At 31.8% G+C, this 25,973-nt stretch overlaps 1 protein-coding gene across 1 annotated transcript; it reads right to left on the bottom strand.

Moving 5' to 3' along the window:
* Positions 1-849: 849 nt before the first annotated feature.
* On the bottom strand, positions 850-21,384 carry LOC139502115 (solute carrier family 23 member 1-like). Its single transcript, XM_071291481.1, has 11 exons — positions 20,748-21,384; positions 18,873-19,030; positions 13,312-13,439; positions 12,690-12,766; positions 10,630-10,811; positions 9,941-10,061; positions 6,470-6,626; positions 4,401-4,654; positions 2,764-3,037; positions 2,304-2,399; positions 850-1,472 (listed from the first exon to the last, which is right to left on the bottom strand). Exons 1-11 carry the CDS (start codon positions 21,090-21,092, stop codon positions 1,243-1,245), a joined length of 2,022 nt encoding a protein of 673 aa, XP_071147582.1. The 5' UTR covers positions 21,093-21,384; the 3' UTR covers positions 850-1,242.
* Between the last annotated feature and the right edge of the window lie 4,589 nt (positions 21,385-25,973).

Below are 25,973 nucleotides of genomic sequence, written 5' to 3'. Positions count from 1 at the left end.
GTTTACGCATCGTTGTCAATATAATGGAACTTGATGCGACTATCATACAAGTGGGAGGTTAAACTAGCTATCAATCCACCATTTTCTACATAAAAAATACCTGTCCCAAGTCAGGAATATGACAGTTGTTGTCCATTTGTTTGATGTGTTTGTGTATTTGATTTTTGTGGAGTTCAGTATTTCTGTTATTTAACTTTTTAAAATAAAAATATTAATATAAGGAATAAGGCTGTAATTGGCAGAATCAAATCATTTAATTTGCAGAAGTTTGTCTAAATTATCAGTTAAATACCACCTATTATTATCGCAGGTAGAATAAATATAGAATGAGGATATCTGCAACTAATGACAATTGGAGAACACAGATCCAATGACGTAGATGTTACCAACTTAAGGTGACAGTTGATTTCCAGTTGGCTGGTGAAGTTAGGCGACGACTTGCTTTTTCAGGTTTTATGGACCTGCTCCTTTTTTAATTCATAATAAATCTTTTTCTTTTTTGTCATGTTTGACCACACGCTTTAAACAATTAGCAATACCCAAACTGCAAAGCAAGCTGAAAGAGTACCCGCCAAATCGAAATGTAACACAACTCAGACGAGACCACTTACTCCCTATTTTTTTTTATACTGTTTCGGATTTTCATAATCTGCAAATATCAGGTTTACTACATTTTTACCATAAATATAAATATAGCAAGGTGTAGTATCAGGTTTGATTATTAATTTTTAATCACACAAGACTTACAATGGCCAGCGGCTCCTGCATTGGACAGGTGCAAAACTTGTTTGTCAGTCATTATGTTCTCTTTTTTGGGTAAAAATAGTTTGGGTAAATCCCGTTTCGGAAGCTGTATTTGCACAAAATATATGTGGTTGCTATACTTGATATGTGTTAATCATGATACAGTTCAAATATGATATTACTAAGCAGATCAGTAGATGACACAATCTATATTTTCCATAGAGAAATAAAACTATTCACCATAATAGCAATCTAGAATATATTTTTTTCATTTGCGCTTCCTGCATATTGTTAGCCTTTTCTCCTTTTCACTACCTACAAGCGTAGTTGATAACTGCAACACATCCAGTATCTATATGGTTTCATAACGGATATTGAGAGACGGTTTTGGTCCTTCAGAGAAGAGAAATTAAACAGACAAAAATATCAAGTATACTATAATACATAAAACATGCAAAAGTACATATGCTGTGTATAACCAATGAAGAACACGATATGTTATGGTTCATATTTAGTATTCTTTTTACAACAAGTGCATCTTAAATTTTTGATATCATACATTGGAAAAAATGGAATATATTTTGTGAAAGACAAGTTGTTTACTCTTGCAGACCAGCTCTGGATTTCATATATTTCATAACCTTCTTCGTAATCAGGTGAGACTGATTTATCTGCAGCACCAGTCGCTGCTTGTCCCCATGCTAATAATCCTCTTTCCTTTCTCGTCCCTGTATAAATTATATATTGAAATATGGAATAAGATAAATGTTTGATACTTTTGATGTAGAGAGGTGATCATCAATGAACAAAAACACGATGATGTTGATGGAGTGGCAGGGATAAAGGTAACACTTCTTTTTTGGACCCGGTCAGAAAGCAAATACCAGAAGGTATAATATATATATTTAACACAAAATATTTTCTACACATGATTGTAACAAGTTTGGTATCAAATGAAGGCTGAATGACTGATGATAATTGAAATATACATTTTTACCGATCATTTTATAGAAGTTCAGGGAAATAGTTCTCTCTTATATGTTATTCAAATTATGTTCATTTTTCACGTACAAGCCACTGTAAGGTTTTATTTGTCATCGACTTTTGTCACTTTAGTTGTACTTGGACAATAAATATGTGCCTGCTTGAAATTTAGGAATTTAACATAGAAAGCAATAGGCCATCAATTAATGGTCTACTTCCTTTGTGTTTAGATTATTAGTTTTTTTTTGGTACCATTTTTCACTATTCTATATTTTTTTGGCCATGCTAATTAATCTCTTTTCTACAATTTTGCACACTTATCTTCTCTTTTCTGGTCACTCCTTCTAAATCCTTATGAAAAGCAGACTAGATTTGACCAATAAAAAAAAATATCAAGCTGATAATAAAAATTGCTGCTGAATTAATGATATTTCACATAAAAATAACCAAAATAAACTGGAATTAATAACTGCGTAAAAATTATAAAAAGGGAAGTAATGATAAAGAAAAATTGACGGGTGTCTTTTTGTTTAATGAATACATGGCCTGTTTGTCAATCTAGAAAATACATTTACCTCGTACAGTATTGTCCAGAAAACATGCAGAAACCCCTCCAACAAGTGATGGGTTCGATAAAACGACACGTATAAAGCTGTCAAATCCAGGTGAACCTAAAAGAAAAATAAGTCTTCATACAAAATTACTGTTGTTGTATGATATATATTGAGCTTAATTTTAGGTTCTTTATAAATTTAGTGATCCTTATTTGCGTCTTATCGATACAAGTTCAATAAAAGTCAGTCATTAAAAAAAAATTTAACAATAATTTTACATTTTTAAAGTGTAACCTGCCTAATCCGACACCTGAGTATTTAGTATTCGAACATCCTACTTTATCCGACAATTTTTTTTTATCATCCCCCTGTTTGTCGGATTAGGCAAGTTACACTGTAAATAAAGTTCTTCTTGATTGAAATACTGTTTACTAATTATTTATCAAAGAAGGTGAATGTTTTGATGGGTGTATACTTTTACCTGTATCAATGGCATCCGCATTGCCTTTTGCCCAAAACGGTAGCATTAATCCCAAAAGTGTTGAAATTCCTATGATTGCCAGATTTCTTGTTGAGTGTATGTCAATGTATTGGAGATTAGACATCACAAGCCCAATAAACATTCCAAAACCTATAATTTGAACACCTCCTAGGACCGGATACGGAATGGTAATGAAGACAGCTGCAAGTTTTCCGATGATTGCAAAAAGGATCAATATACAAGGAAACAATCCAAAAACAAGTCTACTTGCAACCTGATAAAGTAAAAAAATAAAAAAAAAGGTCAGTAACGTTTATCTATATCAGACTATAGTTCCCATTTTTTCTGAAATATAAATGATTACCGCAATTTTGTGCATTTTTCTTTTGATCTTTTTTTGTGATAATTTTTCATAGAAAAATATCGCTAGAAACTAAGGAGGCACGTGGCACATGGCGTTGCTAATGAAATTAACTTGAAATTGACAACGTCGTCATAGGCAAATTAGCAATAAACACAATAACATTGGTTATCTCAACTCGATTGCTTTTCTTGCTTCCGCCGTCCCGGCTCAAGCGAGAAATCCAATCTCGTTGGGATGATCAACGATAATCTATAATTATCTTTTTTCTTTATTTGGTTCGTATTTGATAAGTTGATGATTTATTGGCGTATTCTAACTTTTCGTTTTTATCATATTGATATCTGCGATTGCGTCTTATTCATTTGGTCCATGATAAATGATAACAATGTTTCCAATGCTTTTGCAACAAATTGGTAATGAGAGTGTTAAAAGAATCCAAATAAAGGAAATTTCAGTCAAATAACTATCGTTGGTATCTACCTTAAAGTGTTCTTAGGGGAAAGGAGAAAGTTCACGAAGGGTTCAAATTGGGCATAACTTTTGATGGTTTTTTTTTTTAAATCAGGCCAAACATTTACAAATTTCACATAGAAACATTTGCGATATCACTACTGACACAAATTAACTTCATTTTGGTACAGCCCATTAAAAATGACGAATTATGGACTCCTATAAGTATGCACTATTTGTGTATTAACATCAGTTTTGGTAAATTTATCAATAATTTTAAACAGTTTATCGCATAATTTACTTTGACCGACACCCACGATCTAGAACGTGTTCAATATCAGCATTGCAACGTTTGATTACAGAACATTTTGGATCCAAAGTTGCGGCCATGGATTTCCTCAAGCTTTTAGTTAGGTCGGAAAAATGCACCAAATACTCGTATTATGACAATTCTAGACCAAAGAAAGTACTCTTATGAAAAGACTTATTTCAAAAAGGAAGTAAGTTTTTAGTAAAAGGTCCATTTAAGAACCAAAGTATAAGAACTTTGAAATTGTATGATAAAGATGTAGTTCAAGACCATATTCAGCCTTACGTGAGCAAAAACAGAAAAGAATTTAAAAAACTTAAACCTTCTGATAATTCATATTTTTCATTGAACAAAATACAGATAGTCCTCATAATTGATAGAAATGCATCTTATTGGCTATATCATTGTCAACTATTCCACATATCTAAGAACACACTTTGACTTTGCATAATTGAAACACTAATTATGATGTTTCAAAATGGTAATTTTGAATGTTGCTATTTACCGGATTACCTTTGTGATTCCAATAGATCCTATATGACCACCATACGTAGATGTAGCGTGTCCGGCGCCAAAGAAACCGGAAATCATGCTTAGGCAACCTTCAAACATTAAACCTCTGTTTATTGCATGGATCGGTGGAGGCGGGACTCGAGCCATTTTGGCGCATGCATGGTAATCAGCAATTGAATCCGTTATCGAGTATAAAGTTGCCGTAAAAAATGCCATGAATATACCACCTGAGAAATCCATTGGCCCAAACTGGCCTGGAAAAAAAATATGTTGCTTAATTAATGGAAACACACATATTGTTATAACGACAATCCTTAATGAAAGTAAAATAATTAAATAATAATTCGCTTTCAGCAGCCAGAATGATTTAATTTTGTAAAAATAAGCTAGGAATTATCGATGATGAATTATTCACTTGCAAGTGAATAATTCTACCTCATTTAATCCGTATTCATGTAAACTTCAATATAACCCCTTAGCTAGAACTGGATAACACATGATTGATGCGATTTCGATTGTTAAAAGAAACGAATGTCAACATTAAAAGTGAAACAAAGGTAAATCGTTTGATTCGATCCACAAAAAATCTTTCTTAACCAGGTAAAATCGAAAATCAACTTATTTTAACCTAAAACATGAAATCAAAAAGACAAAGAAAACCCTATTTGGACGAGGACCATATCTATTTATATTTCTGTTAATGTTTATATCGTGTTATGTGACCGTTGGTAGTTTGTAGGGTCATTTCGATTGTTAATAAGATGGCGTCTAGACTAAAATACACAAGAAGTTCTGATATGTTTTATCTAGTATAGGTACTGTTACCTGTTTATTTCAAGACTTATTATAAGTTGAAAATGTGTATGTTATAAATTAAATATCAGAATTTGAGTCAAATCGGTGAATATGATTTTGACAGCTAGTGTTCTTATGATGGCTATATATGTGAATCATACGGAACGTTTGGTATTGTAGTAAAAAGAGGATATTAGAAAGTCATTGCAGTTAGATAATATGCAGGGACGAATGCAAATTTAAGGTCGCTGATGAAATACAATTTTGTACCTTGGCTTTCAGTTTTGCTAATGTGTTTTTTCTATATGCCTTTTATGTGTGTTTCTTTGATACATATGACGTGGCTCTGTACTTATTATACATCCCGTCATTGTGTTATTGTACTATGATAACTTTTGTATTCTTGTCTTTCATTTTTGCTAATGTGCTTTGGCTATATGCCTTTTTTGTGTTTCTTTGATACATATGACGTGGCTCTGTACTTATACATCCCGTCATTGTGTTATTGTTCTATGATAATTTATGAATTCTTGTCTTTCATTTTTGCTTATGTGCTTTGGCTATATGCCTTTTTGAGTTTCTTTGATACATATGACGTGGCTCTGTACTTATACATCCCTTCATTACGTTATTGTGCTATTGTAAGTTTTTGCATTCTTGTTTTTCATTTTTGCACTGACCATGCCAATCTACATTCTAACAATTGTCTTTGTATTTAAAAGAAAATATATTGTGAATTGCATAATAACGACTTAATGTCTGATACTGGTGAAGGAATATATTGACATACTGGTTAAAAGTTAAAAAAAATAAAAAAAAAATTTAACTGCAATACAATACAAGATAATTGTAATTCCTCCTGGAAAATACAACAAACCTCGGTCAAACCTTAATTTTGCAATATCTAAATGATTTAACCAAAAGTGTCTTTCTCAATCTTCAAATTTATATTACATCGGCAGACATTGTTTACCTGTACAGAGTACATGCTTTAAACTCAGTTTAGTGGGACTGTGTTATCTCAATGTTGAGGTTTCTCTGTAATGATTATAAATAAAAACTTGCAATTGGTTGTACGACGCCACGTACGAAGCCACGACGCAACGTGCGACGCCATGTATTTATTATATAATGTGACTTACGACCTGTGCAATGTACAGTTCTTTATAGCTGATTAACATATTAATATAAATCGGTTCTCTTATTTGAAAAAATTCAAAATTTATCCAAAAAGAGTTATCAGAAAATATTCTTGCGTGTTGAATACCAAATACCTGGATATGGCAAGTAAAACCAAGGTGTAGATGTAATAACGTGTGATCTGGAATCTGTTCTTGCCAAATACTGCGCATTATCTTTGTCATCCGGAAGTACATTCGTCACAGTGAAAATTGCAGAAAGGGTCCATCCAATTAGGATGGAGATCAAAATCTAAAAAAAAAACATTTCATAAAATGTAAAAATAATGGAATATTACTTGTTTATAGTTTGTATCATAAGATTACAATATTCGTTTACAAAAATTTCCCACCGTTATTTACATATTTCTTGAAAACCTTACTTCATTTTTCTGAATAATTTAATATATATACATTTGAAAACGAAATGTTACATATCTTCACGATACTGCAACAACAAGATGTATCAGAAATACTATTATTAAAATTAATTATTTAGTCTTTCAGATATCAGACATGATTGTAATTACATCAGGTGAAAGTACTTTGTGTGCATTTGTCAAACACTGCCTCATTTCAGATTTATTTTCGGCTTTCATCTATGTATTGAAATGACAAAAAGACCTAACAAGATATTTTCCTATAGATGTCAATATACGAATAGTCTTCTTTCCTATATTACATAAGAGAATTGCTCATACAACACATCATATGAGAAACATGTCCTATATTTAGTCAAATATGCAAAATTAAAAAGTCATGGTATGACTGTCAATGAGACAACTCTCCAGAGATAAAACGACGTAGAAGTAAACAGTTACGGGTCTTCAACAATGAACAAAACCAATTGTGCACAGTAAGCTATAAAAGGACCCGAAAAGACAATTGTTCAACAATTTTAACTAGTAAACTAATGAACTGATGTATGTACATTCATAGAGTAAACACATTTTTCAAGAGCGCACCAATAACAAATATACTAGCAACAGAAATATAGGGATTCGGAAACAAAAGAATCAGTCTCCCTAAGATTTTATTTTGGTTGCAAGTTACAAAAAAACGACAGGTACCTCCAAGTGCACCATGAAATGCTTACACTTCCGGTTCACTTGAAATTTTTCTTGTTTTTTTAAACAGATATCAGCAGTTATGTGTTTTGCAGACTATTTTATATACGGTTTTTTTATTTCTTTTAACCAAGGAATTGTCCGGGTTTTTTTAACTTTATAGATTATCGTTTGTCATCCCAACGAGATTGATTTTCTCGCTTGAGCCGGAACGGCGAAAGTGAGAAAAGCAATAGTGTTGAGATGACCAATGATAATCAGTTTATCGCTTTTTTACTCTTGAAGACATTGTTCATTTCATGGACAACGCACGAGCCTAACTTTCTGGCGATAATTTTTCATATCACTCGACTCCGCTGAGAAGGGAAATTATCAGTCAGTAAAATCTTTAGGAAATAGCGATAAATTGTGTTATACCTCTTCTTCTTTTTCGTCTTGTCGTTATGGCGTGAGTGTTAAATAAGTCAGAGATAAAAGAAAAAGCTGACAATTAAAGACTGACCAACACAAACCCCGCCAACAGTTAGAGTCATATGAAACGAGTGACTGGTGAAAAATAATGTTTATGTAATTCTTGAACCATGTATATGTCATAAATGCATGTATAAAGTTAGTCTTCTGTGCACGATTTTATCATATTTTACGCATACATATCGTATAATCGAAAAAAAGATATTCTCTCGGGTCTGTTATGATGTGAAAATATGGCAGCTAACTAATTGTCGTCTTTTGAAGCCGTTGTTTACCAACTGTCACCTTACAGTAAACAATCAACAAAGAAGCATGGATATTGAGCACGTGTATAATATGTACAATCAAATAGTTTATTTCAATTACAGATCCATGAGTGTTGCGATGACCGGATTTTTTCGAGAAAGGTCACGCTTAGTTCACTGCATACTTAAAACATATTGGCAACTTGTTTACGGGAATTAAAGAATTAAAAAAAGTACATTTCTTCTAAATTTGGACACATTGAAGAACTTTCTTGAGAAAAAATTATATGTGCATAAGTTTTATAATAAAAACTAGCCATGTAGATATAAACAAGAATGTGTCTCAAGTACACGGATGGATGCCCCATCCTCACTATCGTTTTCTATGTTCAGTGGACCGTGGAAATGGGATAAAATCTCTATTTTTTTACATTTATATTAGAAAGATCATATCATAGCAGTCAGGATTCTACTACGTCAAAATTATCTCCCCATTAAGCCAGATCATTTTCACAATCGTAGAAATGGAAGCCATTGCAGGGATGACGCGCTGCCAATTTTGCTCTTGAAAACCGATAAATTTATCCACATAGCACCATTACGATCCTTATATGTCAGTTGTATTTTAAAAGACAAATGTATCTACTAGCTAATGATCATCAGTTAATGATCTTGTCTGCATTGTTTCAACTTAAAACTATTGTCTGATCGGTTGTCAGGTGGAATTTTCGAAAATTCTTTTACATTTAAAAAAATTCTAATTAAATATTTCGTGGAAGGGCACACTAAACATTTTCAGTGGTTGTGAAGATTATAAACCCTAGTTATCACACACACAAAATTATATTTTTTCGACGATATGCATTTTCATCACCCAACTTAAAAGACTTAACTGTCGTCAAGTACTTTTAGTAAGAAAAATAGCTATTCGAACACACCTACTCTGTTTTTGTGATTCATTAGATAGGTATTTCACTTGACCCATATATTTCATCTTTTCGTACTGTGATTTTTTATGTTATAAAGTCAACCTGTACCTTTGATATATAAAAATGATAGAATCTGAAGTGAGATGATATATCAAATACTCTTGCTTTGTACGTTTTAAGGACAAAATATACACCTCAAACACACCCTAATTTAAAAAGGTGCACTTGATTTTCTCTTTGCGATACAAATGTTACCCATTTTTTGAATTTTTTCTTTAGTCACAAAAAGGAAGGGCAGACACGAAAATTACTGAACTAATAGATTGATATGTTCTCCGTCCGTGGTAAAAAAAAAATATCGGAGGTTATGCATTTTCTTCATCCAACTTGATAGATACCCATGTCGTCGACTTAATATCTAATTGTTCTGTATTACTGTAATAGATAAATTGAAAACTTATGCAAATGGTGTTTTTAAAATAAAACACATCGTAATTGAGAAGAAAATTGTCGTTTTATTTGTTTGTTTTAACTTTTAAAATTTGTGTTACTATTAGTAAACATTACAGTAAGCATTTATCGCCTTCTCTAACAAAGAGCTTCGATTCTTTTGTTCTATTTCAACTGGGTTTCCGTCTGATAAGGAACATGTTTACTAAGTTTATAGTTGATTGGACTTCAACTTCATCAAAAACTTCCTCGACCAAAAACTTTAACCTGAAGCAGGACGGACGGACGGACGGACGGACGGACGGACGGACGGACGGACGGACGGACGGACGCACAGACCAGAAAACATAACTGTTCTAGTAGAGTAATAAGCTTAAGACTAGGTAATAATCTTAATAAACTTACAGATAATACTTGTTGCAAGGGGTACCTTACAATGTGCCATTTCCTTGTTGGTGTCCAGACTGGTACTGGCATTCTTTTACCGTCTAGGTATAATGAAAGAATCAGAGATGTACATCCAGTTCTGAATATGATAAAAAAAAAAAAAAAAAGTTATTGAATAATGTTTTAGAAAGGTTTATAGCATGTCAACTCCCGCTTTCAAATATTCGGAATAAAGCGTTCCAGATAATGGTAAATCGAGAAAAGTACGTCAGACGCATGAAATTTATAATGTGCCGTTTTCATATTTTTTTAGTAAATTATCTATGTATTACGCTTTCAAACGTTATGTTGTCTTTTATTATTGGTGATCAATACAAGAGGTCTCTGTGACTTGTATCCACTTTCATGTGGAGCCGGATCTGCTTACGCTTCCGGAGCACCTGAGATCACCTCAGTTTTGGTGGGGTTCTTGTTGCTTATTCTTTAGTTTTCTATGTTGTGTCATGTGTACTATTATTTTTCTGTTTGTCTTTTTTATTTTTAACCATGGCGTTGTCAGTTTATTTTATGAGTTGGACTGTCCCTCTGGTACTTTTCGTCCCTCTTTTATGTGATATGTAAAGCCCACCTTCTTCAAATAAAGTCTCGTTTTATATCAGACGCGTTCAGATACAATTTACATGAAATTTATTTAGACGTAGACTTACACAGCAGCTATTCCCCAGTGCACCTGACAAAATTTCGTTGTGACTTTAAATGCATTAAGACCAATGAGTAATACTGTTGGAATAACTGTTATTGGTCCTACAAATTTCATGACCATGCCAACCAAACCAAACATCCCTGTTAGCATGTGTATAAACCCAGCCAATGCTAAACATCCCATCGTCTATAAATAGAAATAGAAATCTGTTTCAAAAGTTAATTTTATATTAATATGATTCAAGGAAAATTGCGCGAATAAAATTATTACGTGTATTAAATTTGAAAAGTGTGCATGTTTTGTAGATCATAGATAGTTAATCTTTCTAAACATGACCCGAAAAAAAATTATATATTATACAGTTTACCATAATAAATGAGATATATATGGCGTTAACATATTCTTAACACATGGCAAGAGTTAAATCTCTTTGTTCTTACTGTGTTATAATCTGGATAATGCACAGCAAAGGTGTGCATTAACTACCTCAGATATAATGCACAGTTCAAATCTATTTTTATCTTAAGGGGCGGTTCCTGGATATTAAAAGGGGCGTTATTCTATCAAATTAAAAAAAATATCACCGAGTGTAGCGAGACTAAAGACAAAATTGACGATTTTAAATAAGCTAAAACACGATACTTTGTCCAATCCAAGGGTTAAAGACCTGTTCGCCCCCACCCCCGAATCCGCTATCTGCCTTGAAATTACGACAAAGTTGAACTTCGTACAAACATCGTAGTTTCAAAATAGGAAAACGAAAGGTTTCTCTTTTTTTTTTCTTTATCTAAGCTGGGACATAAACTATTTTATTATATTTTGTGTACAACGTAAATCTAAATCAGTGTTTTAAAGTTAGAAAGATAGTTAAAACAATTTTTGGTAATTTCTGCCAAAAAAGAAATGTATCTTAGAATATCCGAATAAAAGAAATCTGATTTGGATAAGTTTCAGACTCAATGGAATTATAACGACTTTTTGGATAGCTATTCCTATAAAAGGACTATTTTTGGATCGAATTTAATGAGGATCATATTTAAGTTAGTTTCAAAACGAGGATTAGCTGATTAGCTGGAGATCAATCAGACTTTATTTAGATGGACGTGTCTTAAAAAGTAATACAGTAGATAAAAAGGAAATTGGTTTTGGGGGGGGGGGGGGGGGGTAAATGTTATAATAGAGAAATGTATTTTCTGTTTATTTAACATTTAAAATTTAGGTAATATAACATCTTCCTCGGTTCTTTTTTTCTCTAGGCATATCATTGAGGGAAAGAAATTCAAAAGCAATTAATCTAATTTAAACTCAATAACCCTTGCAATTATTTTTCTTTTCATACACCAATTTGAAAGTACACAATTTGTCAAAGTCTTAATCGTCACCAATTAAATAAAAATTGGGAATAAATTTAACGGAAACGATAAAAATAAATACACCATTAAATCGTATTTTAGAATGAGTCTAAATATCAAAAAAAATATTAATTTTAAACTTACCAAAGTCGTATTTCCCCTACAAGAAACTTTCCTAGGATCAGTGGATTGCGGAATAACGTCCACATTTCTAAAACGTTCACGTAAATTGATTGCGTCATGTGTTAAAACAGTTATTGGCCAATCAAATCGGTATATGTAATTTAATCTGCACAGCACGAGATGACCCAATAACCCGAACTCCTACGTCGTTCGGGTTATTGGGTCATCTCGTGCTGTGCAGATTAAATGGCATATACCGACTTGCTTGGTCAATAACTATAACTTAAAAAAAAAGCAAGACATAAGGTCAATACTAAGCATGCACTTAAAGTATAGAAAATTTGAATAATATTCGTGGGAAAAGGGCGAAAATTATAGATAATATCTCTTTGAATGAATACGTTATAAACCTTCAGTATCACAACTTTGTTACTAAATATAATCACATTATTATAAAACAAAAGGTGAATCAACTTTGATAGTTTTATATGAAAAATAAAATAAATTTTCTTAAGGGTCAACAAAATACAAAAATCTACAACTTGACAATCAGATAACTCGTATTTTATAAGGTTTGATAATTATTTACCACACGTATTCTTGGAAGAATAACGGTCTCTCTGTAATTCATCGTTGATTCTGTTCCGTTCAAAGTGGTCAGATTACCTAAATAGGAAATAAAGTGGACTTTGTGCATTTGCAAATGTATTTATTATATATTCAAATATTTTCTCATTTTCCTCCACTAATTTGGATTATTAAATGAGGGGCGTAAAAGGGGGGGCTATCTGCACGGAAGAAGGCGAAATAAAATTGCCATTTCACGATGAACGAATTTCTTGCACGTTGATCTTTTTACCGATTTCACGAAACACGGTGAATAAAGAATCTTTTTTCACGGCTGCACGTGAAATAAAATTGCCAAAACACGTTGAACGAAAATAACCCTTTACCACCCTATTAAATCTGACAAAAGGACCAACGATACTTATAGTTTAGTACGCCAGACGCGTTCACCTTGTGAGTAACCTTTTATAAAGTTCACATACGGCATTTACGTGTTGAGACGCTTTCCCATGAATTGCTTTACATCTATATCAATTCTGCGTTGATGTATACTAACAATGAAGAGATCTGTCATGATGGCAAATGAGACCACTTCCATGAAATGTTTGGCTAAACTTTTGGCTTAGTTTTTATATTCTAAATACCTGGAAACGTCATATTTAACCCTGTGCTTATTTTTGAGTGCATCTCTGGACATGACCATTCTGGTAATTCTTTTAAGGCTAGCAAAGGAATAATGTAGGCAGTCGTTGGACCTTGATAAACTGGTAACCTGAAAAAAAAAAGTAGGCACAATGTTTGTTATGTTTTATATGCAACCCTTTTAATTCGTATGATCGTTTCATATTTCAACACCTTTTTTTTATTCAAAGTAAGTGGACAGTTGTAAATTTTTGGCAACAAGTGGACAGTTGTACATTTTTGGCAACAACCGTACACAAGTGATTTAAACAAATACTTTGAATAACATATGTGCGTCAATAAGAATCTATGTAAGATGTGTCATGACTACAGTGGTATGTTTACTTTCAAAATACAACAACAAAAAATGTCTTACCTCTGTAATGAGTGGTATCCCTATTACAAAGCGTTCAGCTGGATTATTGTTTTTCGCTTCAAATTTGAATTCTTTAAATCATGTAACATAAGCACAATTACAGCTTCATGAATTTGTCCCTGTTTATTCAAACATCATTATGTCGCAATTGGAAAAATTATAAATGACTTCAGAATGCTTACTATAGAAAATTTAAGTATTATTTTATGTCATTCAAATAGGTAGAATATTCCATATTAAAATCATGATAAACCGGAAGAAGAGCTATTTGTTAGCTCGATCTCTAATTACTGATTCTCACTATTTGGTTCATGTTTTCGTTCGACATAACTTCAAATGATCACAAAAAGCTAGCCCAGTCAATATTGAAAATAAATATAAAATTTGCGCCAATAACTTTGCATAGGCATGAACAACATTTCTGTTCTAGGGATAATTATGCTGCAGGGATACTTAACTTTAACAAGGAATGTTATTTAAGGTCTGATGTTTAACTTCTACTTGATTTCTTTAACTTTACCATATATATTACTCTTCGAGGGAAATAAATACATAGAACAATTAGCCATACTTCTATTTGATCAATTTGATATTCTTATATGTATACATTATAATGACATTAAACATTTCATTATGGAGGCACGTTTATGCAAGGAACTAAATAAACACAAGAAATATTTGAATGACATTCATATACAAGAATGACACGGCTGGTAATCTACACACGCAGAACATTTGGTTCTGCAATGAAAACCGTGAGAGGATTTTCCGGTTGTGCTTGAGTGGAGCAATTGTCACCGCTTCGAAAGGTATATACATTTCTAAATCGCAATTTTCTTATTCGAATGATCAAAATATTGAAAATCGGAGAATGCTATGCTGTGGTGAATACTTGAACGAAGATATACATGTATCATTTACTGTTGTACGTGGAGTTGAACTCCTACAAAATCAGTTGTCCCACGATAATTTGCCAAAAAGAGTGACATTTTGATTTTGAAATGGTTCTATTAACAGACCTACAAGTTCAAATTTACTCTTTTTTTTTTCGGTCAATGGGTATGAAAGTCGTTTTGGGCGTCGTGGACGCTGTCCGGTGTTGATCGACATCTTTATAAATCTAAAAACCTCATATTTTCAATTTGTCATTCGTGAGGGGATTGGTTCTGATTGAGAACATCGTGAATGCGTGAGGGGACTTGAAATCATATCTTTATATACAAGCTATCAGTCGTTGAAAGTTGCCTTAATATGGTTAGATTGTTTATGAAAAAAACATTTGTGTGCATAAATAAAAATTATGAGATATAATTTTGAAATAACCATAAATGACCATGTTTCTTTTTATGAATAAAAGTCTACCCAATAAATTTCAAATATGTGTCCAAATTCGTGGATTTGGGCAAATAATCGGAATGGTTTACTACCAGTCCACAATGTGATAATAATTTATATTGTAATTTTCATTGTTATTGATAAATGTTATATCAGTCTTGCAAATCTAATCCTGAATTCTGTCTATCCTATTTTTGGGATATTGTTTAAGTAATTCATATATTACGTCACTTTGTGCGTTTATGGTTTTGGCTAACTCGGCTGTGATAATTTTTGTGCTGGTTTAGATAGTTTTATGTAACCGTTTTTATTGTGTAGTTAGTCACCACTTCGATTTTATCATGTATATCTATTATATAGTCATTTTATAAAACATCACTGGTTGCAAAAAATTATGAATTATTCGAAATAACCAGGATGTTCTTATTCTAGGCAGAAACCCTAGCCGTATTAGGCACAACTTTTTGGAACTTTTGGTCCTCAATGTACTTGTCTTGGCTTTCGAACTTTTTTCATCTGAGCGTCACTTTTATTTGTAGCTAGATACAAATCGTTGACAATTGTTTTCCTTTTACTGTTCGTAAAACCTATCTTCCCACAATGTATTTCAAAATTCTATCTAATTAATTTTGTTCATGCACACAAATGTGTTTTCTCATGAACAATCTGACCACATTTAGGCAACTTTCAAAGACTCATAGTTTGGATATTATATTATGATTACACGTCCCCTCACGCATTCACGATGTCCTCAATCAGAACCGATCCCCTCACGCAGGTCAGAATGAAAATATGAGGTTTTTATATTTATTAAGATGTCGATCAACACCTGACAGCGTACACACCGCCCAAAACGACATTCATACCCATTGACCGAAAAAAAAGTAAATTTGAACTTGAGGGTGTGTAATTAGAACCATTTTAGAATTAAAATGTAACTTTTTTAGGCAAATTGTCGTGCGGCAACTGATTTTGTAGGAGTTTAACTCCACGTACATCACTAAATGATACATGTATCTCTTCGTTTAAGTATTCACCACAGCATAGCATTCTCCGATTTTCAATATTTTGACTAGTCGAATAAGAACATTGCGATTTAGAAATGTATATACCTTTCGAAGCGGTGACAATTGTTCCACTCAAGCACAACCGGAAAATCCTCTCACGGTTTTCATTGCAGAACCAAATGTTCTGCGTGTGTAGATTACCAGCCGTGAATGAAGGACATTTAAATTTTTCACATTAATTAGTACACGTGCTATGTCATTGATAAATCCTATAAATAGTTATCATCGATGTAAACGGGAAACACTTATACCCTGTTATAATTTTTAATATATCTTTTAAACCTGAAACGTGATAAAAAAAATATCCATAGCAAGTGAACTTTAAAAAGGATTTTCAAATAAGATTCTTCAAAAAAAATATTTTAAGTCAGCATTTACTGTTGTCAATGGCCATTTGAAAATAACATTCATTTTTATTTTTTTATTTTTCCCCTATGTTTCTATCGTGGGTATTGTACCTTTGACTATGGGTTGATGCTTTTAAAAATTGATGAAAATTCCATTTTTCGTCGCAGTTAATTTTTCAATAGCAGATAAGATTAAAAAATGATGAAACAATCTAATTATCAAGAAAAACATATTTTTAATCAATGTTTTCTGTTGTCAACTGCATCTGAAATGCAAACTCCAAACCTCCGTTCGACAGATGTCGTATGTACAGTATACAAATTAAATGGATCGACATAATAGAAAGGTTGACTTTATTATAGTTTCTGCTTTGCCCACTTTCATTATTTCAAGAAATTAAAAGTGGTCATTGTTATTGAAAGTTCTATTGCTTTTGAAGATATTTGATACAGAAAAATGTATCAAAATGACGTGTTTGTTTAGGAATTTGATATACCGTGGCCATGATACATTTCGATAAAAAAAAAAGAACAATAGAATTAAAAACCAATTGTTCAGAGAACCATTGATGGTCTTTCCACCAGTACAGATCTTTTTTACATGAAAATATTAAAATTCGGTTTTAAATGTCATTTTAGCGTCAAATGACAGCTTATTGACGCTGATTCCAAAAATATATGGTTTCTATATACATAAAGATATAAATAAGGGAGATAATTTTTTACTTCCGGAATAAAAGATGTTACTTCCGGTATGTTTTGTTAGTTTACTTAACTCTCATTCCAAAAATAGATGGTTCTGTATACTTTTACATTAAATTAGTACAAAAAATGGCTACTTCCGGTTTACAAAAGGTCACTTCCGGTTGGCTTTTTCAAGGTCACTTTGCTTGCAACCTTTTGCAAAAAGTCCCATGGCTTTATCATGTATACATAAGAGGAAAGAGCAAAGGTCAAAATCTAGAACGTTGAATTTACCTATGACCTTGAGCTCAATTCCAAGATCATCAACCAATGATCTCAAATCAAAAGACTCTAGGCCTCTACTTCATATTGTTAATGAGTTATATTACCATACAACTAATATTAGATATAAAAGGGGAGAAAACTCGCATTAAATGTTACGTACCCTTTTAAGTAAAATTTATGTGTTACGACATGTCGCAACTAACAATTGTCTGAAAATATCTTGTCGATATCTTGCATGATTTCTGAAAATAAAAGATAACAAGCCAAAATCAAAACTTTTGAACATGACCTTGACCTTTGACCTTGACCTCATTTTCATTTTTTTGGACCAAGGACCTCAAATCAAAAGACCCTAGGCCTCCATCACTTATGGTTTTCCAGTTACAAATGTATTTCATTTATTTCAATATAAAAGGGGAAATAACTCTCATATGGAGTCTCCGTAAAGCTTCGGTCAAAATAAAACCTAACATCCTGAGGATATAACGAGCAATTTGGAAAAATAAATTTGTCGCTTTCTTTTACGGTTGCGGAGGAGATCTGATAACAAGAAAAACAGTGTTTGGGGAGATTACTCGTACAAAGAAAAGTGTTCGGTTAAACAGGGTCAGTTTCAAAAGCGTATAGACTGTATGATATCATATACAAAAAAAACTAAGCAACATCTTTTGAAAAATTTTACACCGCAATAAAAAAGTTAGGCAGAAGAACAGAAAAATAAAACACAGATACATTCCAAACCGAGGTTATGTCAATTTACCAAAATTATGAAGACTTAATTTAAATACACATACGAGATATCATGTGTCATAATAAAATCATATTTCGGTGAGCAATTTAAAACTATCAGAGCTTTTATCAAATTTCTTGGGTTATCTCGCTTGGAAATATTCTTGAACATTGGATTAAAATCATCAAATACTGCTACTACAACTCTACTACTACTGCTACTACTACTACTACTACTACTACTATTATTATTATTATTATTACTACTACTACTACTACTACTACTACTACTACTACTACTACTACTACTACTACTACTACTACTACTACTACTACTACTACTACTACTACTACGACTACGACTATTACTACGACTACTACTATTACTACTACTACTACTACTACTACTACTACTACTACTACCATTACTACTACTACTACTACGACTACGACTACTACTATTACTACTACTACTACTACTACTACTACGACTACGACTACTACTACTACTACGACTACGACTATTACTACGACTACTTGTATTACTACTACTACTACTACTACTACGACTACTACTATTACTACTACTACTACTATTACTACTACTACTACTACTACGACTACGACTATTACTACTACTACTACTACTACCAGTACTACTAGTACTACTACTACTATAACTACTATTAAATAACAATTACCTTATACCCACAGTTACTTGAACAAGGGTGGTCAATCCTGACATTAGAAGAGTTGTGGACAGGAGCATGGCTTTAAAATTATAATCGTCTTCGGCACAAACAAAGTCTGCTACTAAAATGGCCATCGATAAACACCATGGTAGGGCCAGCAATACATTCTGATAAAGACAATATATTTATTACAGTATGCATATTTACTTCTTAGTTTTGGGTACGACTAGTCTGTTTTTAAGAAACTATGATAGAAGACACTCAAAGTCATGTCATGACTGTAATGTATCCTTTAACGTAATCTTTCTTGTGATGTGGGAATAAAGATCATTTTCTGTTTTCCTGAAGTCTTTAAACCTTTCCTGAGTCAAGCCTGTTTCAATTGATTTTTTAATATTTGTTTATAAATAAGTTATTTTTTGTGCTGTTCCATCACTGTCCAATGTCAGAGGGGGTACACACCCGTAAACATGGTTTAACCCAGCCACTCTCTTCATGTGCCTCTCACAATTGAGGAGCTTGCAGTACAGTGATTGTAGTTTGTTGTAATATATTATGTGTTTGTTGTTTAATACATGTACATTAATCGCTTGAATTATTTACATTTGTTTTTCAGTTTTACATTGTTTCATAGACTCCAATGATATCCCGGTTGGCTCTTTGTTCATCATCAATTGCGAATTATTTTTTTTACTTTTATTCACAATAAAAGATAACTTTCTATTGAGCTTTTATCAAAATATCGGTTTATTGCTGTTACCACTATTTTATCAAACGATTTATTGCAATGACAAGTAAAATAAAGTGGTTTATAATGCATGCATCTATAAAACCACTTCCTGTAAGTTGTTCTTATCTTCAAAATATAGTAATAAAGTTCAATGTCGTATCGTGCAATGTCGATTTCGTGTCTCTGATGTTTTCTTTAAAATGTGGGGTTCGTTTAGGGAGGAGAAATTCGTTTAATTTATGTGTTAACATTTATATTATTAATAATATTAACTCTAGCTGCAGTATCAAAACAATGTTAGGTCACTGTCAGAAAATTTCAACTTTGTTTTGTATACGTCACGAAACAGTTCATGAAACCTCGCTCCGACCCAGTTTCTAAGCCTCATACCTAAACGTATATTTTTCTGATGTTGATCTAATTTTGTATATATCTATACGTGGCTTTTTTTTTAAGATAATATTCCTTTGTCAAATTCACAGAAGATAAAAAAAATATAGTACACAATTTGATAGAGAAACATCCCTTAAGCTAGTAGATGTATGACACAACCGCAGTATAACATATAACTCCAATTTCGCCTAGATAACGACCGTCGATAATTCCATGATAGCATGGAGGTCGTAGGCCTTTTACACGGTTCAGGGATATTCCAATTGTTCTGGGTTTTTTTGGGGTTTTTTAGTGTTTTTTTTTTTTAGCTAGTATTGCATATGAATAGGGGGAAAAGGTTATGAAAGAGAGAGGAGAAAGATACCAATGGGATAACCAAACTCATAGGTCGAAAACGAACTGACTTTGCCATTGAAAAAAATTAAATACCGTAACGATCAAAAGACAATCAACAGTGAACAAAACACAACATCATACACAACTAAAGACTGACAAACACCAACCAACCAAAATCCGCCGAAAGGATAACAGGTGCTTCGAAAGGGTAAGTAGATCCTGCTAAACATGTGACACCCGTCGTGTTACATTTTGACAGTTATAATATTTGTTTTACTGTATATACGTCTTATGTCTAGTGTCTATATGCATGATTCTCCAATTCCGATATGACTTCAAATCTGCCTTGACACAATAAGCGTCGATACATGTATCTTCAACGCGGTTCATTCATTCTTTGAATATTAAACCAAATAGTACCTTACCTGCATAGCAAAGAACAAAGCCAGATGAATCGGTGGACTTTCAGAGATTTTGTAATTAAGACGACGTGAATTCCCATCATCAATCTCCACTTTCTTTTCTTCAGCTTTTTCTACGAATTTGCCTTCTGACATAACAACATGACTGTTTCCATTATTGACGCTTTTATAAACTATACCGTCAGTTTGCTTTGTGACGTCACTAGCCGGCATCTCACAACGGTGGTTAATATTATTATCCACTGAATGTTTGTTGTTATGGTCGTTTGTAATTGTAAACACATTATAATCAGAGTTCTCAAATTCGGCACCTTTATTTGTATAGCCGCCGTGCTTTTGCATTTTCATTAATGATAAGTATCCAGTTTTAAATATGTTTAAACGTGTCTTAAAAATTGTTAAGTAAACGTCCGTACTGTTAAATATTAATATATGTCTTACAAAACGTGATTCCGATTTCAAGTTAGTTAAAGTGTTTTAAAAAGACGTAAAACAATTGACTATTATTTCGATGTTCATTTTATGCCTTCTTAGATTTGATGACACAATTAAAGATAAAGTGCATGTCAATGTAATACTTATGAAACGATGATTTGCAGCCAACTGCACCGTAAGTGATTGTTGTCGTGTGTATGATGTGATCCTTATTAATATTTTCTTGCCCACCAAGGTAAAAAAGATATAATGTATGCAAAAACCATTTAATACATACATATTTACATCTTTTTATGACATTGAAAGACATTTATGAGGGTCTAGAAGGAGAATTCTTTATCTTTTTCTTGTCTTTAAATATGTATCTCATTTCTCTGAATATTTCCCTGATCGTTCTCTTTTCTACATATGCAGCGTCTACTTTATTTGGAATGACAATTATTTTGGTGATATTTTCTCATTTATTATGCCAATTTTTCTCTATTTTTTCCCCATTATTCTTTATTCTGTAAACCCCATCCTGACCCTAATTCATTTTTCACCTTGAACGTTAATAAATAACAAAACTTCTTGTCTGCCAGCTAAACATATTTTGCCTTTTAGATCATGTGATCGTATCTAATCTTGAAATAGCTACAACATTTACTGAAACAAATTGATGAATATGTAAATTCTGCAGATCACGAGACATATTGTGCCTTTTATGTCATGTGATCGGACTTAATGTTAAGGGGGCTCGCGGGTATAAATCAATTATTTTTTTTAATATAGGATTTCGCTATATTTTTTATAAATGAACTTTAATGTGTTTTTTCATGAACCAACTAACCAAATTTTGGCAATTTTCAACGACCCATAGCTTGAAAAATAGCACGGTGACCCATACTTTTTATTAAATTTTTGAAAAGAGCATAGTAAAATCTTCATTTTGGCAAATTATGAAAAAATTCTGTCTCAAAAAAAATATACTTGTGATCTACCTTAATAGAAAAATGAAATAAAAATATGGGGTCTCCGTTCATTTAAGCTCACAATCTGCCTTCGAAAGAAGCATACACTTTTGTTAATGTCCTTTTTTTCTGTTGAACTAATAGGAGAAATAGAGGTAATATCGAAATAAAAAAATAACCTAATTACAGAAATCGCTTAAATTTTACAATTATTTAGTTTATGTACAGCTTATTTAAAAACAATAATAAAAAATATAGGTCACTGATGAGTTAAAAAAGATATTTCAATTTTAATGCCAAAAAATGGCATTTTTGCACCAAAGGGAGATAATTTGGAGCTTTTTCAATGATATAAACATTTTCAAAGTCTTCTGGGGCCAAACCAAATCGGTTTTGTTCGGTTCATTTTTGTACCATATCATAAAGTAATAAGTAATAGTGTATTCAAAAAAAATTGTAATGAAAAACAAATGTTTATTTTTTTTGATAAAATTTTTGTACCCGCGAGCCTCCTTAAGAAACCTACCACATTAATTAACTGAAACAAATTTATAAGAAATGCATGAAATATTGCAGATATTCTCAACAAAATAGAAATGTATCACCTCCATCAATATATCATAATTCTTTGGAGTAACCATAACCATTTCTGTGCATATAACTATTTCACAAATTACTTCGATTTTCAGTTTTAATGTCTAATGGCTAATTTGAAATTGACTTTTGTGATTAAAATCTTCATTTTCACAACTAAAGCGAAAATTTTCTGAAAACTATGCATTAAGTTCAAGGTTATTCTTAAAACTTGATAGATTTCTACAAGTAGCAAAAACAAGAAATTTTGAAACGGTCTCATAATTATGAAACTCTCATATACGGTACGATGTGGCGCGATATTTGTGTTATTACGTGTATATACGTTATTTGTTAATCACATCAATTGCTTAGAATGTAATATATTTTAAGGCAAACTACATGTAATAACATTCGGCATTAATTTTGTCCTTGAAACGTACAGCAATCAAAGAAATATGATTATCTTATGCATCAAAGTGCATAAATTACCATTTATATGTTAAGTTTCTAACGTGTAAATAATGTCGTTTGAAATCCCTCAAGGTTTATATCAAAGGAGATAAAAAAAAATGTTATTTGTGTTTCAGTCATATTTTACGTAATGTCGATTTCATTTAACATGAAACAAATGTGTATGTTTTCTTTACCTACACACGTTCACTGAATACCTTTCCAGCATATGACAGAAAATAGATTCAGTTACATGTACTGGAATTAATATTTGCTCATTTAATGTATACCCCTCATCGACCTTTTTGTACGTCGGTCAAGATAACGAATGGAATAAACAATTATTAATTTTGTATAGTTTAGAAATCCCTGGTTTATGCTTGATTGGATAAATCTATGGTTCTCAATAATTCAACATTTGTGAACTGAAGCAATAATTAGTCCTCGAGTCCTCAGTGGTGAGGATAAAATGAAATACAACTAATTTTTTGCATCAACATAAGAATAAACTGTAAACATTAGTTGCAAAGGACTTAATTCATTAGATCGGAGTGACGCACATGCAAACAACTAACACGAAACTTTAATGGACACACATCACCGATATAATAGTACTGAAAGCTAGTTGAACGTCAACAAACAACTAATGAATAAATCATGTTCTTCCAGACTAAAATATCAATCAGTGCACATCTCACAAATTTAGTGTCAAAACGTCATCAACAGTCTGAGAAATTATCTTATACAGTGACAAAATATAGATGAGAGTTTAATTTATATAAATTAACGACAGTGTTTTGAAATTGATGCGACTGTCATACAAGTGAGAGGTTGAGCGCTATAAAACCAGGTTCGATCTACCATTTTCTACATTTGAAAATGCCTGTACCAGGTCAGGAATATGACAGTTGTTGTCCATTCGTTTGATGTGTTTTGTCATTTGATTTTTCAATTTGATTAGGGACTTTACGATTGAATTTTCCTCGGAGTTCAGATTTTTTGTGATTTTAGTTTTTCCTTGTATTTAAATTATTCGGAAGATCGGTTTCAAAAGAATGATGACTTCGATCTTACCAGTCATTGGTTATTGAAATTGTTTGACAAATAAACATTAACCATAATAAAAAAAAATCTATAGCAAAATGACAAAATATAATTTATTATAAATATCACATGTAGGGTTCGTGTTATTCAATCTTGTAAGTTCTGTGTATTGTTTGGTTACCTGTTGTTGTCTTTTTTACCCTTTCATTATATGTTCCTTTTTTGTCTCCTTACATTATATGTTCCTTTTTTGTTTCCTTTCATTATATGTTCCTTTTTTGTTTCCTTTGATAATATGTTCCTTTTTTGTTTCCTTTCATTATATGTTCCTTTTTTGTTTCCTTTGATAATATGTTCCTTTTTTGTTTCCTTTCATTATATGTTCCTTTTTTGTTTCCTTTGATGATATGTTCCTTTTTTGTTTCATTTCATTATATGTTCCTTTTTTGTTTCCTTTGATAATATGTTCCTTTTTTGTTTCCTTTCATTATATGTTCCTTTTTTGTTTCCTTTGATAATATGTTCCTTTTTTGTTTCCTTTCATTATATGTTCCTTTTTTGTTTCCTTTCATTATATGTTCCTTTTTTGTTTCCTTCCTTTCATATTCTGTTCCTTTTTTTGTTTCCTTTGATAATATGTTCCTTTTTTGTTTCCTTTGATAATATGTTCCTTTTTTGTTTCCTTTCATTATGTGTTCCTTTTTTGTTTCCTTACATTATATGTTCCTTTTTTGTTTCCTTTCATTATATGTTCCTTTTTTGTTTCCTTTGATAATATGTTCCTTTTTTGTTTCCTTTCATTATATGTTCCTTTTTTGTTTCCTTTCATAATATGTTTCTTTTTTGTTTCCTTTCATAATATGTTCCTTTTTTGTTTCCTTTGATAATATGTTCCTTTTTTGTTTCCTTTCATTATTTGTTCCTTTTTTGTTTCCTTTGATAATATGTTCCTTTTTTGTTTCCTTTGATAATATGTTCCTTTTTTGTTTCCTTTCATTATGTGTTCCTTTTTTGTTTCCTTACATTATATCTTCCTTTTTTGTTTCCTTTGATAATATGTTCCTTTTTTGTTTCCTTTCATTATATGTTCCTTTTTTGTTTCCTTTGATAATATGTTCCTTTTTTGTTTCCTTTCATAATATGTTCCTTTTTTGTTTCCTTTCATAATATGTTCCTTTTTTGTTTCCTTTGATAATATGCATGTTCCTTTTTTGTTTCCTTTCATTATGTGTTCCTTTTTTGTTTCCTTACATTATATCTTCCTTTTGTTGTTTCCTTTCATTAAATCTTCCTTTTTTTGTTTCCTTTCATTATTTTTTTTCCATTTTTGTTTCCTTTCATAATATGTTCCTTTTTTCTTTTCTTTTCATTATATGATCCTTTTTTGTTTTCTTTCATTATATGTTCTTTTTTTTGCGACTTGTGTTTTATTGGTATATAATACTCATATTTGTTCTATAACTATTACAATTAATATGTATTTACATAAATTAGCATAATTATTTGCAACGTTGTTGATAATTTGAGGTTGTAATGTTGTTATTAATTATTTTTCAATTTCAATATAGTACTGTTCAATAATTAGATATAAGAAGATGTGGTATGAGTGACAATGAGACAACTCTCAATCCAAGTCAAAATTTGTAGAGGTAAACTATTATAGGTCAAAGTACGGTCTCCAACACGGAACCTTAGCTCACATCCAACAGCAAGCAATAAAGGACCATAAAAATACTGTTGTTAAAATTAACACCTCCACTTGTATTTGACATAT

This window comes from Mytilus edulis, chromosome 13 (genome assembly GCF_963676685.1).
Source record: "Mytilus edulis chromosome 13, xbMytEdul2.2, whole genome shotgun sequence".
In the NCBI taxonomy this organism is placed as follows: domain Eukaryota; kingdom Metazoa; phylum Mollusca; class Bivalvia; order Mytilida; family Mytilidae; genus Mytilus; species Mytilus edulis.
Note: the sequence above shows the minus strand (reverse complement) of the source record. Positions and strands in the feature narration are given on the sequence as shown.

What these genes read in the sequence shown, in the direction of transcription:
- LOC139502115 (XM_071291481.1), bottom strand. Translation starts at nt 21,092, where the DNA reads ATGAAAATGCAAAAGCACGGCGGCTATACAAATAAAGGTGCCGAATTT. An exon ending in CTTTGTTCTTTGCTATGCAG is followed by an intron (nt 19,031 to 20,747) that starts GTAAGGTACTAT and finishes TGTCTTTATCAG; the next exon opens with AATGTATTGCTGGCCCTACC. An exon ending in CACTGGGGAATAGCTGCTGT is followed by an intron (nt 10,062 to 10,629) that starts GTAAGTCTACGT and finishes TATCATATTCAG; the next exon opens with AACTGGATGTACATCTCTGA.